This window comes from Helianthus annuus, chromosome 2 (assembly GCF_002127325.2).
Source record: "Helianthus annuus cultivar XRQ/B chromosome 2, HanXRQr2.0-SUNRISE, whole genome shotgun sequence".
Taxonomy (NCBI): domain Eukaryota; kingdom Viridiplantae; phylum Streptophyta; class Magnoliopsida; order Asterales; family Asteraceae; genus Helianthus; species Helianthus annuus.
The window spans coordinates 171935387-171953030 of record NC_035434.2 but is presented as its reverse complement, the minus strand read 5'-3'; the positions used below and the strand labels follow the sequence as shown (position 1 = coordinate 171953030).

General features: G+C 41.1%; 1 protein-coding gene across 1 annotated transcript; it reads right to left on the bottom strand.

Moving 5' to 3' along the window:
• Positions 1-5888: 5888 nt before the first annotated feature.
• Positions 5889-7870, bottom strand: LOC110900873 (polygalacturonase). The gene is made up of 4 exons (XM_035983036.1): positions 7865-7870; positions 6987-7343; positions 6590-6879; positions 5889-6336 (listed from the first exon to the last, which is right to left on the bottom strand). The coding sequence occupies exons 1-4, from the start codon at positions 7868-7870 to the stop codon at positions 5889-5891; spliced, it is 1101 nt and encodes a 366-aa protein (XP_035838929.1).
• Between the last annotated feature and the right edge of the window lie 9774 nt (positions 7871-17644).

The following is a 17644-nucleotide window of genomic DNA, read 5'->3' as shown; positions in this document are numbered from 1 at the left end:
TTGTGTAAGTGAATGTGACCCATTCGTCTGTGCCAAGAGATAGAGTCTTTTTCTGTGGCTTTGGAAACGAAACAAGTTGCTTGTGCAGACGTAGTAATAGCTTGGCTCATATCAAGGACGTACAAATCATTTATCCTTGGAGCTGACAACAGATTCCATTCTTTTGGAATTTTGAAGCCGGGTTTCAGCACATAACATCCATTAGCATCAAAGTGTACTGAGAATTGCTTGTCACAAATTTGAGAAACACTAAGAAGATTGTGATCAAGTTGTTGCACAAAGTTGATCTTGTCAAAGCTGACAATCCCGTTGGATATCATTCCTTCACCCGTAATATAACCTCCCTTATCTCCAGCAAAAGCAACATAACCTCCTCTAATAGATTTGACGTCGTAGAGAAGCTTCATGTCGCCTGTCATGTGCCTGGATGCCCCACTATCAACAATCCAATGACTACTGATAGTTCCTCCTGGAACACCCTGCACATGAACTTAATTGATTAGTTGGAGATGGGGACCCAAGCCATTGTGGTCTTGGGTCTTCCATTTTCATCAATAACAATAACTTCTTGTCTTTGATGATTGGTAAATTGTGATGGTCCCCCTGATTCAGTAACCGTTTTTGGTTTCCAGGTCTGTTTTGTTTTACCAGTGTTATTCTTTAAAATTTTAACTTCATGGTTGTCTGAAGTTTTTTTAATTTTCTGGTTTGACAGAAACAGATGTTTTGTTAACCACATCCGCTTTAATTGCCTTTTCAATTTTCTTGACCTGTTGGCGTCTCTGTTTCATTTCCCTTTCTTTTACAAGTCGGGGATCTTGTTTTACCAAAACAGTTTGCCCGCGGTCAGTTTGGTCACGGGGAACATCAACTTTTCCTTTTTGTTTATGAAGATATGGACAATTTCGAATTATATGTCCAATTGTTCCACACTCAAAACATGATCTTCGTTCAACAAACCCCGAAGTATCATGTGATCGTCTTGCCGATGATGATAAACTTTGTGATCCCGAGGTACTAGGTTTTGAACTACTTGGTTCATTTCTTTTCTGTACATTTGCTTTCTTAACAAAATCTAAGTTAGATTTATTTTCAAACGTTTCGATTTTGTCCGTTCCTGTCGATTTCACAAAGTTTACATTTTTGTTCTTCTTTTGATTCGGCTTCTTTTGAGCTTGAGCCGGTGATTTTCCTTTTGGCTTGGTGTGATTTTGCTGTTTTTGCACTGTTGGTAATTTCTTATTGCCATATTGTTTTCGAATTTCGGCCTTTGGAATAGGAGGACACTGTGTAACTGTAACACGTGGTCTTGTCTTTCCTAAAAACTTACTTGTCGAATTTTCAAAGATTTTACTTATTAAAGATTGATTAACATTCTTAATAGGAAAATCTTTGTCAGAGTAGATTTTATCATCACCAACAAGAGTGTACAGCAAGTTCACACTCTCCGACTCTTTTGCAGACGAGGACTCGATTGCAACAGTCTTAGCGGGTTTTGCAGGAGGATCACATAAGATGTAATTCTCGAGAGGTATGTCCTCAACTTTGACCACCGCATCAGACTTTGCTGGGACAGTATCATCAGATTCATCATCAGAAGAATCAGCATCCTCAGTAATAACTGGAGGATCCTGATTCAGGTCAGCAGAAGACACACATGTATCTGCTGATACATCTGAATCTGATGATACTTCTTTCTTGTATCCGAGCCCTGTAGCAAACTCCTTTACATCTAGAGGAACAGATGGTTCAAAGAACACTCTATCCTCCTCGTCAGGCATTGCATCATAATTGTGTCTCACTGGTGGTGGACATTTCTTGTAGCCTATGCATGTGACATCCTGTTTCTCTTTCTGAACGTCAATGATGTGATCCAACACATAGCTAGAGCTCAAATAACTGTCTAGCTTAAGTTGGATCGCCTCACTTTCGGTTTTCACACAAGCCATCTCTTTTTGTATAATCTCAAGGCGAGATATATACAAATTAATGTCAGTTTGTTTTCTGGAAACCATTTTAGTTAACTCGGTTTTATCTTTCTTTAACTTTTCAATTACCGATTTAACTCCTTTTCATGGTTTTCATAAAACATATTGGCTTTAGTGCATTTTGAAAGATCCACGGTCAACTTTTGATTGTGGATGAATGTCACATCATACTTTTTTCTTGCAAAGCCTCATGTTTGCTTTGCACCTCACACCACTTGGCATTCAAAGAAACATGTTTGTCTTGCAAGTCAAACAAACTAGCTTGTAAAGCATCATGTTTGCCTTGCAACTCAGACATGTTTACCTCTAAATCAGCACATTTAACATGCAAACTATCACAATTATCACAATTAATAGCAGTGGGTTCATCGACACATACCTGACTTGATGAACTGTCGACATTAGCCATAAAGGCTGAATGGAGAGAAGACGAAGAATAAGCAGCTTGATCCACCAAGATAGATCTTCATTGAGTTCTTGCTGCAGCTTCCTCCAAAAGCTCATCAATATCTGCATCGACTGACGCATTTGATGTCTCACCCACATGATCATCGCCTGAACTTGAGGATTCTTCATCTGAACTCCTGCTATATCCCGAAGAGTCTTCATCCGCAGAAGATTCACCACCATTGGCGGAAGATTCTCCACCACTGGTGTGAACTAAATCCTTAACCACTTCAGCAAAACATGCTGTTCCATCTGGAGCATCACCACTCAACTGGATTGACCAGTCACAACCTTCATCCACTTGAACCACAAGTGCCCTGTTGGCATTTGATGTTCCAGCTTGACTCTGGTTGTTGACAGGTATCAATGTACGTTCATTGTTCCTGTTCTGGTTATGCTGGTTGCCTTGGTTTCTGAAGGGATTCTGGTTCCCATGCTGTGCTGGCTTTGTACATTCCCTTTTAAAATGACCCCGTTCGCCACAGTTGAAGCACTTTACTGCCTGTTTATCGAACCCATACTTGGTGTCTTTCTTGCTTTCCAAGCTGGTTCTGCCAGTACTTTCCATGAAATCCTTTGCCCTTCTTACAGCGCTAGCAAAGGCCCACTTGATATCCATCAAGCCCATCTCTTCCTTGTCAATCTGCCGATAGTCTTCTTGTGTCAGATTAATGTTGCCAATCTGACCTTCCACTAACCCACAGTACGCGCTCACTAAAGTGTTAAGCAGCTCCATGTGTTCCCTTGCTACTTCTACACCGACCTTAGAGAAGCTTGAAGTGTCGAGCTGTACTGTATTTGGTTTTGATTGCTGACCAGCAGATGATGTCCCTCCATAACACGCTTGTTGTTGAGCAGGAGGAGATGGCTGTAGAGGATTTCCATACATGTCTGTGGTGGGAGCCGGCTTAACAGGAACTTGTACTGGATTGCCATACATATCCGTGCTTGTGACAAACGCCGTTTGAAGTGGAGCATGTGGACCGGTCCTTGCAGACGAAGAACTGGAAGTTCCATAATGCATCTCTGGATTTTGTGGCACTGGAACTCTTTTTGCCTTTAAGGTTTCCTCCTGATCCTTGTTTTCTAAAAGCTGTACGAAGTCGTTGATATTTGTAGTCCTCAAAACTCCGTTATACTTCAAGATTTCCAAGAAACTATTCCATTGGGGAGGCAATGCATCAGCAAACTTCTTCACCACCTCTGCTGTAGTTGTCACTACTCCAAAATTGTTCAACTCTGTAAGCAAGTGATAAAACCGGCTTGTCATGTCTCCCAAAGATTCCTTATCCATACACGTGAAGCCATCGAATTCTTTCTTGAGAAGATCATGACGCAATTGACGTGTTGCTTCATTTCCTACCCCTCTGGTCTTCAACGCGTCCCACAGTTTCTTCGTTGTCTTGAAACTGACAAACTGATGGTAAATATCTTTGCTTAACGCCTGAGTGAGAATGGCGTATGCTTTCTTTTCCAGATCATACGTCTTCTTTTGATCTTCAGGAAGATCGGCAAACGTGCCGGCAGATGAAGCGGCAACCTCTATTGTTTGATCGAAATCTGTGGTGAAACGTAACCACAATTCTGTATTTTGCCCTAGCACGTAAGTGTAGAACCTATCAACCCAACCCGGATACTCGTTTAAGTGCATCAACTTTGGAGGTCGATTCAAACTTCCGGTTTCGCTTTCGCTCAATAAGATACTTTGAATGCTCGGAGTTTGATTTGATACTAATGCCCATTGACCTGTCGATATGGCATTTGCTTGCGAAGATGTCGACACCGGAGATTCGGCCCATGAGGGAGATAGACTTGTATTTGTGTACTTTCCACTATCTGGAGCCGGTGTACCCCACCATGAGGGAGATGAACTTGTATTTGTGTATTTTCCACTATCTGGAGCCGGAGTTCCCCACCAACTTGGGTTCATGTTTGATAAGGAGAAATGAATTCTATGTTAATATCTCGAAAGATAACAGCCAGCCGAAGGATCCCTGATCGAAAGACAAGATAAACACAAACTTGTTAAACTTAAACAGACTAGGATCGAAGGATCAATACTTGTTCGAAGGATCAACAGTGTTCGACAGATCACTCTTGAATTTCGAACAATGATTTCGAAAGATTCTCCAAACGAAGGATCCTTATCTTTCGAATAAGAACTGTAGATCGAACAATATATCCTTCGAAAAGATTCCCTGGATCGAAGGATAAGTCTCAGACTTCGAAGGATGTTCGAAAGATGATTATCTATCGAACTTCCTTTGATCGAAAGATGATCTTTCGACTTCGAAGGATATCCTTCGATCTCTACTGACACATTTGACAAAAAGGTGACAGGTTGGTGAAAAGGTGATTGGTTGGTAGAAACTTTCGGCAGAAGGTATGTTCAAACCATACCTTTTACCAAACCAGGATTTGACCAATAAAATATTACTTAAAAAGGAAGGTCCTTATCCAGAAACCGGTCACCGGAGTAAGCCGGAATTTTGCCGGAAATTGCCAAACTTCTTAAAAACAAGTTTTTAAGTTACCCAACCCGTCCTTTAACACACCCGGTTAGTTTAGAACACGTTTTTACGTCAAGAAATGCGAGAAAAACACTAAAAACGGGTGCTAAACCATGTGAGTTTTGTCCAAACACTCCAAAGTCTTGTATAAACTCGTTTTTTAACAAGGAAAAGAGCCACGGCTCTGATACCACTTGTAGGTCCGGCTAGGGGGATCTAGTCGTCCAATCCTTGTATACTAACCAGCCCGGTTGTGCGGAATCCAACCGGAAAGGCAAACCGAGATGAAACAAGCAAATACAAGACACACAATATTCACCGATTAACACCACTTGTATTAATACGAATGAAAGGTTCGGTTACAAAGCTATGTTTACAAATGTGTTTTGCAAACCCTCTAAAACAGTGTGTGTGTGTTCTGTGTTCTCTATGCTTGCTTGCTTAAAATGAAGTGAACACATTACATGGGTATATATACCCAACACAGATCGTCTGGTCGAAGGATCAGATAGGCTGATCGAAGAATCAGATAGATGATCGAAAGATCATCTATCGATCTGAAACCTATCGAAGGATCCACATATACATCGAATGATGATATCCTTCGAGGTCCATCAACATCCATCGAAGGCTTATCCTTCGAGCTCATCGAAGGATCTAAACAATCCTTCGATGACTCATCCTTCGATGACACATCCTTCGACAATTCATCCTTCGACACAAACATATTACAATCAACTTCTAACTGTTTGGCCAAGTCAAACCAGGAGGATGGTTGACTTGGTCAAACTTACAAGACTAACAAAAGACATCATCTTATATCATGACAAAATACAGACAAAGTACAGACACAAGTGCACCAACAACATGGATTTCAAAAATTCAACCAGCTAACCCGAAACCTAAAGCATGCCTACTCAACATGTTTGACACATTACAACAGTTACAGGCAACTTGTAGGTTGAAGTAATCCAGAAGCAGTGCCTGCAGCATACGAGCAAGACGAATTCGCTGGTTGACCTCCAAATTTAAGGTCAACATCCTTTAACACAATTCCACTACACGGATTCCCCTTGCTGCAATCAAACTTCACTGCTACGCGTATTGCTGATGTTCCATGCACGTTTTCGTACATCACATTGCTGATCTTTACTCCTGAAGCTTCATTCGGACAGTTGTTATTATTCGGACAGTAATTTCCGTCTATTATGATCGGGAACTTAACATTCATCATCGTTGCTCCCTTGAAATAAACACCGTTAACGAACCCATTGCTACTCCTTGCCCATGCTTTTATCCTCAGACCATTTGTTGTACCTACGAATGTGGTCGTTTTTACTGTTACATTCTGGACACCTGGTTCATCTCGTTCCCACCCTAGACTCCCAATGCTGCATCCGGAAATCAAATGTATAATCATTAGCAAATTGTTATCTCGTGGGATAGAGGAAAAGTTTGCTTTTATATCACCCCGCCCAGACCCTACATTGGGTGGGATATTAGCGGGTACGTTTATTTGTCTATATACATGTGCGCACACGCATGTGTTTTTCTTAACCAAAGTGGTGTATTTCAAGAAAGTTGTTAGCAAAATGGTGTGTTTGAGAATTCCGAAAAAGAAACTTATGTGTTAGTTGAGTGTACCTTATGCCGTGACCGGGTCCACAAACCACCTTTTCTATCCAGATATTAGAGTTTCCTGGGCCTATCGAGACGCAGTCGTCGCCTGTTGAGATTTTAGAGCTCAAAATGGTGATTCCTGTGGAATATGTTAAATGGATGCCATCTGTGTTCGGGCTGAGCCCAGGTGCTACGATGCTAACTCCTTGTATTTTCGCGTTCTTGCAACTATAGAGCAACATGTGAAACATTTGGCTGTTTAATGACCTTAATTTACTGATCACTATGTTTTGGGAATGGTAGAAGCCAAGTGTCTGCAACAAATACATGTTCGTTATAATTTCATGAAAAAAAAAAGAAAAAAGAAAATATGCACTTGTACAAACACGCGACGTATATTTGTCGAAATGTATAGTCTTACCGTAGATCCTTTAGGACATGCTTTTCCAGATGTTTTGCATGCCCATAGAGAAGATCCTTGGGCATCAAGGGTCCCACCGTTTATGGTAACATTCTTAACTATGTAGAACTTGATCCAGACTTGCGCGTTGCCAATAGCATTATAACTAGATGGTGCCACCAAGTTACCAGCTATGTTGAATGTGATGGCTCGGCTCTTACATCCTTGACCAGAGAATGTAAGCGCCGAGGCAACCAAGTACCTTCCAGCTGGTACATAAATGCTAGCGGGAATGGTAGAGTTACATGACAAACTCCATGCTTTCAAGAACGCGTTCTTTGAGTCTGAGCGGCCGTCTGGCTTGGCTCCTGTAGGTCCCTCGGAGGATGAGGTTAAACCTTAACCTTGTTATGTTAACACACTAGCAAGTGCGGAATCCAAGCTAGAGTGCAAACCGAGATGAAACAAGCACAAACACAATATGCAATCTTCACCGATTAACACCACTTGTATTAATACGAATTAAAGGTTCAGTTACAAAGCTATGTTTACAAATGTGTTTTGCAAACCCTCTAAAACAGTGTGTGTGTTCTGTGTTCTCTATGCTTGCTTGCTTGCTTTCTTCTAATGAAGTGAACACGTTACATGGGTATATATACCCAACACAGATCGTCTGGTCGAAGGATCAGATAGGCTGATCGAAGGATCAGATAGATGATCGAAAGATCATCTGTCGATCTGAAACCTATCGAAGGATCCATATATACACCTCGAAGGATGATATCCTTCGAGGTCCATCAATCATCCATCGAAGACTTATCTTTCGAGCTCATCGAAGGATCTAAACAATCCTTCGATGACTCATCCTTCAATGACTCATCCTTCGACAACTCATTTACAACCATTGTCTAACTGTTTGGCCAAGTCAAACCAGGAGGATGGTTGACTTGGTCAAGCTTACAGGACTAACAAAGGACATCGTTTTATATCAGACAGAATACAGACAAAGTACAGACACAAGTGCACCAACAAACTCCCCCTTGGCTGTAGCTTTGTCTCGATCTTCGTGTCTTCAAGTCTCTGACGTCCTTTCAAGTCTTCAATGTCGGAGGATCTTCAAAGTCTTCACGTCTTGAAAGCAGAAAGTGTATCAACAAACTACCCGTTTCATGTAGGAAGTGTGTTGACAAACTCCCCCTTAACATAAGCTCCCCCTTGAGTTATGCTCGTGACTGACTTGACCATTAATGTTTGAGATCCTTGTGGTGTTGATGATGGTCAGCGGCAACTCGATCATTTTCATCTTTTGAGTGCCTTCACGTCGTGTCTTCATTCCGAAGCTTGTCATCGACCATGTTCTCCTTGCCTTTAGAATCTGCACATGCAAGAAATCTAAACGCGTAATGAGAACAACTGCTTGGAATATAGTTAGTATAAACAAATGACACACGAATGACCATGTCACAATCGAACACCGTCCGACAGTTTGAAAGTTTAATAAATTTGTCAATTTTAGATTTAACTTTCAAAAACTTGCAAATTTCGACCGTTTATGAAGATTTAGTCAATTCGGTTTTCAGTCAGGTTTCAGGTAACGAAGACTCGAGATCCAACATCGTACGATCGAAAATAAAGTAGAAATAAAATCTTTTTGGCTTTTATAAAGTTTATATTAAAACACACCTAAAATCTTTTTGGTATTTTTGAATATTTGAAATGTAAAGACTGAAAGCAGTAAATAAATATATACAGACATTCTTTTTGCGAGTTTCGAGGGTAAGAGAATCATATCAGTGTACGGTCATGCCAAAACGCTCTTGTTGTTCAATTAGTTAACATTAAGATAAGCATCCTATAACAATTATCGGTATTGTTGTCCACTTAAGCTCAACTTATCAGATGTAATCATGGCGAGGGGATATGTTAAGGTATGATTTATACTTACCGACCGGTGTTCATCCACATCACGACACATTCCCGTATCAAGGTATGCACGAGGGTTCATCTTACCGGCGAGTATACCGATTATCATCTGTTTGACCGTATATGATGTGAGATTCTCACTTATTTTGATTTGAAAACAAGCCCTATGTGATAGAATCACTTATTGATGAGGAACTTGATTTTCATATGCATGAGGGCACAGGAGCAAGTCCGTGAACAGGTCAGTACTTTCGTACAGCAAAGAGACGAACTTGACTCCCGGATAAATGTGATATTTTATCACTTATTTGTTTGGACATGTGATTGTTTATCACTTATTGAGGTCGTATGCAGTATGTACACGTATGTATGGTATCATGGAAGATCTAGACTTGCGTCCCCGTTATTTTTCGGTAAAAGAAACAACCATGATACCCAGATGATAAGCAGCATAAAGACCGAATATCTCAGAACCTCGGCAATCTATCAAACGAAATTTCGGTACTAAGACCATATGCCAATGAATGGTTCCCACCTGGTCTTCAGTCGGTTTAAGATTTATATCACACTGCACACTTTAAAATGATTGTGAGCCTACCGATACATCTTATATAGAGCTGCTTATCGTTTTTTTATTTAAGGTTTAAAGAGGTTTGGATAGACCACTGATGTACTATCATTTTCTTTTTTTTGCTCGCTAGGAAACTCATTTTTGTTTTTCTATTGTTTTTGTGTTTTTGAAATTTTTCGATGTTTTTGGATTTTCAGATTTTTGGATTTACTCCCCCTAAAATCAATAAACTAAGACAAATTTAAAGGACACAAAGATGTATTTACAAGAATGATTTTCCGATGTTGGTTTTACTCTTGCTTGACCTTAATGCCGTTTACCAATAATAAAAAGTCAAATCTTGATTTGTCAAATGCTTTGGTAAAAAGGTCGGCACGTTGGTCATGGGTGTGGACCTTAACAACATCGATTAGCCTTTTATCAAAGCAATCACGTATGAAGTGATATTTGATTTCGATGTGTTTGGTCTTTGAGTGCTGCACAGGATTTCTAGTGATCTGTAATGCAGCAGAATTATCAACGTAAATAGGAGTAGTTAGGAATTCAAAACCGTAGTCGCGTAATTGTTGTTGGATCCAAAGGACTTGGGAGCAACAACTTGAGGCAGCAATATATTCAGCTTCGCATGTTGATGTAGCGACGCACGTCTGCTTCTTGCACTGCCATGTGACTAGGCGATTTCCTAAAAACTGACATCCAGCCGTTGTGGATTTGCCGTCGATTTTGCATCCGCCAAAATCAGAATCACTGAAAGCAACCAATTCAAAGTTATTATCCCTAGGGTACCATAGACCGGTGTCAGGGTAACCCTTCAAATAACGAAAAATCCTTTTGACAGCTGCAAGATGTGAGGCCTTCGGGTTGACTTGATATCTGACAAGCAGGCACGTTGGCTACATTATATCTGGCCTTGATGCTGTGAGGTACATAAGAGATCCGATCATTGCGCGGTAATATGAGGGGTTAACAGCTTCACCCTTCAAGTCTGGAGTAATTCCGTGATTTTGTGGCAATGGGGTACCAATGGGCGTTGCATCAGACATCTGGAACCGGCTCAAGATGTCGCCAACATATTTAGTCTGATGAATGAATATCCCAGACTCCGTTTGTTGCACTTGTAGGCCCAAGAAGAAGGTCATTTCCCCCATAGCACTCATCTCGAATTTATCCTGCATAATGCGCTCGAAATTCCTACACAAGACATCATTAGTAGAACCAAAAATAATATCATCAACGTATACCTGTACCAGAAGAAGATCTCCATCTTGTTCTTTGATGAAAAGAGTACAGTCAACAAGACCTCTTCGAAAACCGTTCTCCAGCAGATAGTTAGATAAGGTTGCATACCAAGCTCGCGGTGCTTGATGTAGACCATAGAGAGCTTTGTTGAGCAACCAAACCCGATCGGGATGGATAGGATCTTCAAAACCTGGGGGCTGTTCGACGTACACCTCTTCTTCAACCACACCATGTAAGAATGCACTTTTGACGTCCATCTGGTAAACCTTGAATCTTTTGAATGAGGCATAAGCCAGAAAGATCCGAATTGCTTCCAGACGTGCAACAGGTGCATAGACTTCGTTGTAGTCGATTCCTTCTATCTGACGAAAACGTTGAACGACTAAACGTGCTTTGTTCAGGATAACAACTCCGCGGTCATCCTTTTTGCATTTAAACACCCAACGGGTACCAATCTTCTTGTAGCCAGCAGGTTTCTCTACGAGTTTCCAGACACCAAGCTTCTGGAATTGTTGCAGTTCTTCCTGCATTGCTTCAACCCAAGAGTTATCTTTCATGGCTTCTTTCCAAGTTCTTGGCTCTTCCTGTGAAACATAACACGCGAAAGACCAATCGTTTTGTTGCCCGGATTCTCGAATAGCTGCATACAGGCCTGCATTGTTGTTGTTTCGCAACATGTTTCTTGTTTGAATGCCGCTTTGCACATTTCCGATGATGTTTTGTTGAGGATGGTTATTATGAATCCTCGTTTCTGGATTATCTTGAACTGGAATATTTATACCCAGATTGTTGAAATTGAGATCAACAACTAAATCAATGCCCGGAATTGACGAAGAGGATGATGCAGTAGCTTCAGCTGTTCTATGGGCATCCACTGGAGGAGTACCCTCTGAAGTACCATGAACTGCTGTTGTTGGAGCTTCTTGATCTGCATCTAGAAATTCATCATCCTCTGAAGATTCGTTCAATTCGGTTGCATCATGAAAATCCTCATTGTCGAGAGTATTATTGTTCACCGAAGATGGTTCTTGATTGACAAGAATTGGAAGCACCACCGGTGAAACTGTTGCATTGTCACTCTCGAAAAACATCCTTGCCGCAACACTTTCTTCAACGGCTTCAACATTGATCGAATTGAAAAAGTCATCGTACTCAAACATCCAAGGCTGACCAGGACATTTGACTGGCAAAGTGTGCCTTTGTACTCTGACCTCAGACCATTCCTCGACCCTTTTAGTCTCTAGATTCCAGACTCGTAAATTAGGGGTGGCATACCCAAGAAAGTATCCGTCAATTGCTTTAGCCCCAAACTTTCCATTAGGATCGATGATTGTACATGGAGCTCCAAACGGTTCAAGATAAGACAAATCTGGTTTCCGTTTTTGAAGAAGCTCAAAGCAGGTCTTATTGTGCCTTTTGACTGTAAGGACTCGGTTCAATGTGTAACATGCAGAGGCCACAGCTTCAGTCCAGAATGGAATGGGCAACTGCGACTCTACCAACATAGTCCTAGCAGTCTCGATCAATGTGCGGTTCTTACGTTCAGCGACGCCATTCTGTTGAGGAGTAAAAGCTGCACTAAACTCATGAAGAATACCCTTTGAAGTGCAAAACTCCGTCATGGCATGATTTTTAAATTCAGTACCATTGTCGCTACATATCCGCCTAACCTTCAACTTATACAAATTCTCAATCTGAATTATCAAGTTTTTGATAATACCAAAGGTTTCACTCTTGTGTGCCATGAACGCCACCCAAGAAAATCTTGAATAGTCATCAGTAATCACGAGGCAGTATTGATCATTCCTGATACTTTTGTGCTTGACAGGACCGAACAAATCCATGTGCAAACATTCAAGAGGAACTGCCACCGTGTTGATCTTCTTAGTAGGATGTCGTTTCTTCGTTTGTTTTCCTTTCTGGCACGAAACACAGACGTCTTGAAGATGGAAATTTTTGAGAGGAACACCATTCACCAATTCATTTGATACCAAATGATTCATTTTGCGTAAGTGAATGTGACCCATTCGTCTGTGCCAAGAGATAGAGTCTTTTTCTGTGGCTTTGGAAACGAAACAAGTTGCTTGTGCAGACGTAGTAATAGCTTGGCTCATATCAAGGACGTACAAATCATTTATCCTTGGAGCTGACAAGAGAATCCATTCTTTTGGAATTTTGAAGCCGGGTTTCAGCACATAACATCCATTAGCATCAAAGTGTACTGAGAATTGCTTGTCACAAATTTGAGAAACACTAAGAAGATTGTGATCAAGTTGTTGCACAAAGTTGATCTTGTCAAAGCTGACAATCCCGTTGGAAATCATTCCTTCACCCGTAATATAACCACCCTTATCTCCAGCAAATGCAACATAACCTCCTCTAATAGATTTAAAGTCGTAGAGAAGCTTCATGTCGCCTGTCATGTGCCTGGATGCCCCACTATCAACAATCCAATGACTACTGATAGTTCCTCCTGGAACACCCTGCACATGAACTCAATCAATTAGTTGGAGATGGGGACCCAAGCCATTGTGGTCTTGGGTCCTCCATTTTCATCAATAACAATAACTTCTTGTCTTTGATGATTGGTAAATTGTGATGGTCCCCCTGATTCAGTAACCGTTTTTGGTTTCCAGGTCTGTTTTGTTTTACCAGTGTTATTCTTTAAAATTTTAACTTCAGGGTTGTCTGAAGTTTTTGAATTTTCTGGTTTGACAGAGACAGATGTTTTGTTAACCACATCGGCTTTAATTGCCTTTTCAATTTTCTTGACCTGTTGGCGTCTCTGTTTCATTTCCCTTTCTTTTACAAGTCGGGGATCTTGTTTTACCGAAACAGTTTGCCTGCGGTCAGTTTGGTCACGGGGAACATCAACTTTTCCTTTTTGTTTATGAAGATATGGACAATTTCGAATTATATGTCCAATTGTTCCACACTCAAAACATGATCTTCGTTCAACAAACCCCGAAGTATCATGTGATCGTCTTGCCGATGATGATGAACTTTGTGATCCCGAGGTACTAGGTTTTGAACTACTTGGTTCATTTCTTTTCTGTACAGTTGCTTTCTTAACAAAATCTAAGTTAGATTTGTTTTCAAACGTTTCGATCTTGTCCGTTCCCGTCGATTTCACAAAGTTTACATTTTTGTTCTTCTTTTGATTCGGCTTCTTTTGTGCTTGAGCCGGTGATTTTCCTTTTGGCTTGGTGTGATTTTGCTGTTTTTGCACTGTTGGTAGTTTCTTATCGCCATATTGTTTTCGAATTTCGGCCTTTGGAATAGGAGGACACTGTGTAACTGTAACACGTGGTCCTGTCTTTCCTAAAAACTTACTTGTCGAATTTTCAAAGACTTTACTTATTAAAGATTGATTAACATTCTTAATAGGAAAATCTTTGTCAGAGTAGATTTTATCATCACCAACAAGAGTGTACAGCAAGTTCACACTCTCCGACTCTTCTGCAAATGAGGACTCGATTGCAACAGTCTTAGCGGGTTTTGCAGGAGGATCACATAGGATGTAATTCTCGAGAGGTATGTCCTCAACTTTGACCACCGCATCAGACTTTGCTGGGACAACATCATCAGAAGACACACATGTATCTGCTGATACATCTGAATCTGATGATACTTCTTTCTTGTATCCGAGCCCTGTAGCAAACTCCTTTACATCTAGAGGAACAGATGGTTCAAAGAACACTCTATCCTCCTCGTCAGGCATTGCATCATAATTGTGTCTCACTGGTGGTGGACATTTCTTGTAGCCTATGCATGTGACATCCCGTTTCTCTTTCTGAACGTCAATGATGTGATCCAACACATAGCTAGAGCTCAAATAACTGTCTAGCTTAAGTTGGATCGCCTCACTTTCGGTTTTCACACAAGCCATCTCTTTTTGCATAATCTCAAGGCGAGATATATACAAATTAATGTCAGTTTGTTTTCTGGAAACCATTTTAGTTAGCTCGGTTTTATCTTTCTTTAACTTTTCAATTACCGATTTAAACTCCTTTTCATGGTTTTCATAAAACATATTGGCTTCAGTGCATTTTGAAAGATCCACGGTCAACTTTTGATTGTGGATGAATGTCACATCATACTTCTCTTGCAAAGCCTCGTGTTTGCTTTGCAATTCACACCACTTGGCATTCAAAGAAACATGTTTGTCTTGCAAGTCAAACAAACTAGCTTGTAAAGCATCATGTTTGCCTTGCAACTCAGACATGTTGGCCTCTAAATCAGCACATTTAACATGCAAACTATCACAATTATCACAATTAATAGCCGTGGGTTCATCGACACATACCTGACTTGATGAACTGTCGACATTAGCCATAAAGGCTAAATGGAGAGAAGACGAAGAATAAGCAGCTTGATCCACCAAGATAGATCTTCTTTGAGTTCTTGCTGCAGCTTCCTCCAAAAGCTCATCAATATCTGCATCGACTGATGCATTTGATGTCTCACCCACATGATCATCGCCTGAACTTGAGGATTCTTCATCTGAACTCCTGCTATATCCCGAAGAGTCTTCATACTCAGAAGATTCACCACCATTGGCGGAAGATTCTCCACCACTGGTGTGAACTAAATCCTTAACCACTTCAGCAAAACATGCTGTTCCATCTGGAGCATCACCACTCAACTGGATTGACCAGTCACAACCTTCATCCACTTGAACCACAAGTGCCCGGTTGGCATTTGATGTTCCAGCTTGGCTCTGGTTGTTGACAGGTATTAATGTACGCTCATTGTTCCTGTTCTGGTTCTGCTGGTTGCCCTGGTTTCTGAAGGGATTCTGGTTCCCATGCTGTGCTGGCTTTGTACATTCCCTTTTAATGTGACCCCGTTCACCACAATTGAAGCACTTTACTGCCTGTTTATCGAACCCATACTTGGTGTCTTTCTTGCTTTCCAAGCTGGTTCTGCCAGTACTTTCCATGAAATCCTTTGCCCTTCTTACAGCGCTAGCAAAGGCCCACTTGATATCCATCAAGTCCATCTCTTCCTTGTCAATCTGCCGATAGTCTTCTTGTGTCAGATTAATGTTGCCAATCTGACCTTCCACTAACCCACTACGCGTTCACTATAGTGTTAAGTAGCTCCATGTGTTCCCTTGCTACTTCTACACTGACCTTAGAGAAGCTTGAAGTGTCGAGCTGTACTGTATTTGGTTTTGATTGCTGACCAGCAGATGATGTCCCTCCATAACACGCTTGTTGTTGAGCAGGAGGAGGAGGTGGTTGTAGTGGATTTCCATACATATCTGTGGTGGGAGCCGGCTTAACAGGAACTTGTACTGGATTGCCATACATATCTGTGCTTGTGACGAACGCCGTTTGAAGTGGAGCATGTGGACCGGTTCTTACAGACGAAGAACTGGAAGTTCCATAATACATCTCTGGATTTTGTGGCACTGGAACTCTTTTTGCCTTTAAGGTTTCCTCCTGATCCTTGTTTTCTAAAAGCTGTACGAAGTCGTTGATATTTGTAGTTCTCAAAACTCCGTTATACTTCAAGATTTCCAAGAAACTATTCCATTGGGGAGGCAATGCATCAGCAAACTTCTTCACCACCTCTGCTGTAGTTGTCACTACTCCAAAATTGTTCAACTCTGTAAGCAAGTGATAAAACCGGCTTGTCATGTCTCCCAAAGATTCCTTATCCATACACGTGAAGCCATCGAATTCTTTCTTGAGAAGATCATGACGCAATTGACGTGTTGCTTCATTTCCTACCCCTCTGGTCTTCAACGCGTCCCACAGTTTCTTCATTGTCTTGAAACTGATAAACTGATGGTAAATATCTTTGCTTAACGCCTGAGTGAGAATGGCGTATGCTTTCTTTTCCAGATCATACGTCTTCTTTTGATCTTCAGGAAGATCGGCAAACGTGCCGGCAGATGAAGCGGCAACCTCTATTGTTTGATCGAAATCTGTGGTGAAACGTAACCACAATTCTGTATTTTGCCCTAGCACGTAAGTGTAGAACCTATCAACCCAACCCGGATACTCGTTTAAGTGCATCAACTTTGGAGGTCGATTCAAACTTCCGGTTTCGCTTTCGCTCAATAAGATACTTTGAATGCTCGGAGTTTGATTTGATACTAATGCCCATTGACCTGTCGATATGGCATTTGCTTGCGAAGATGTCGACACCGGAGATTCGGCCCATGAGGGAGATAGACTTGTATTTGTGTACTTTCCACTATCTGGAGCCGGTGTACCCCACCATGAGGGAGATGAACTTGTATTTGTGTATTTTCCACTATCTGGAGCCGGAGTTCCCCACCAACTTGGGTTCATGTTTGATAAGGAGAAATGAATTCTATGTTAATATCTCGAAAGATAACAGCCAGCCGAAGGATCCCTGATCGAAAGACAAGATAAACACAAACTTGTTAAACTTAAACAGACTAGGATCGAAGGATCAATACTTGTTCGAAGGATCAACAGTGTTCGACAGATCACTCTTGAATTTCGAACAATGATTTCGAAAGATTCTCCAAACGAAGGATCCTTATCTTTCGAATAAGAACTGTAGATCGAACAATATATCCTTCGAAAAGATTCCCTGGATCGAAGGATAAGTCTCAGACTTCGAAGGATGTTCGAAAGATGATTATCTATCGAACTTCCTTTGATCGAAAGATGATCTTTCGACTTCGAAGGATATCCTTCGATCTCTACTGACACATTTGACAAAAAGGTGACAGGTTGGTGAAAAGGTGATTGGTTGGTAGAAACTTTCGGCAGAAGGTATGTTCAAACCATACCTTTTACCAAACCAGGATTTGACCAATAAAATATTACTTAAAAAGGAAGGTCCTTATCCAGAAACCGGTCACCGGAGTAAGCCGGAATTTTGCCGGAAATTGCCAAACTTCTTAAAAACAAGTTTTTAAGTTACCCAACCCGTCCTTTAACACACCCGGTTAGTTTAGAAC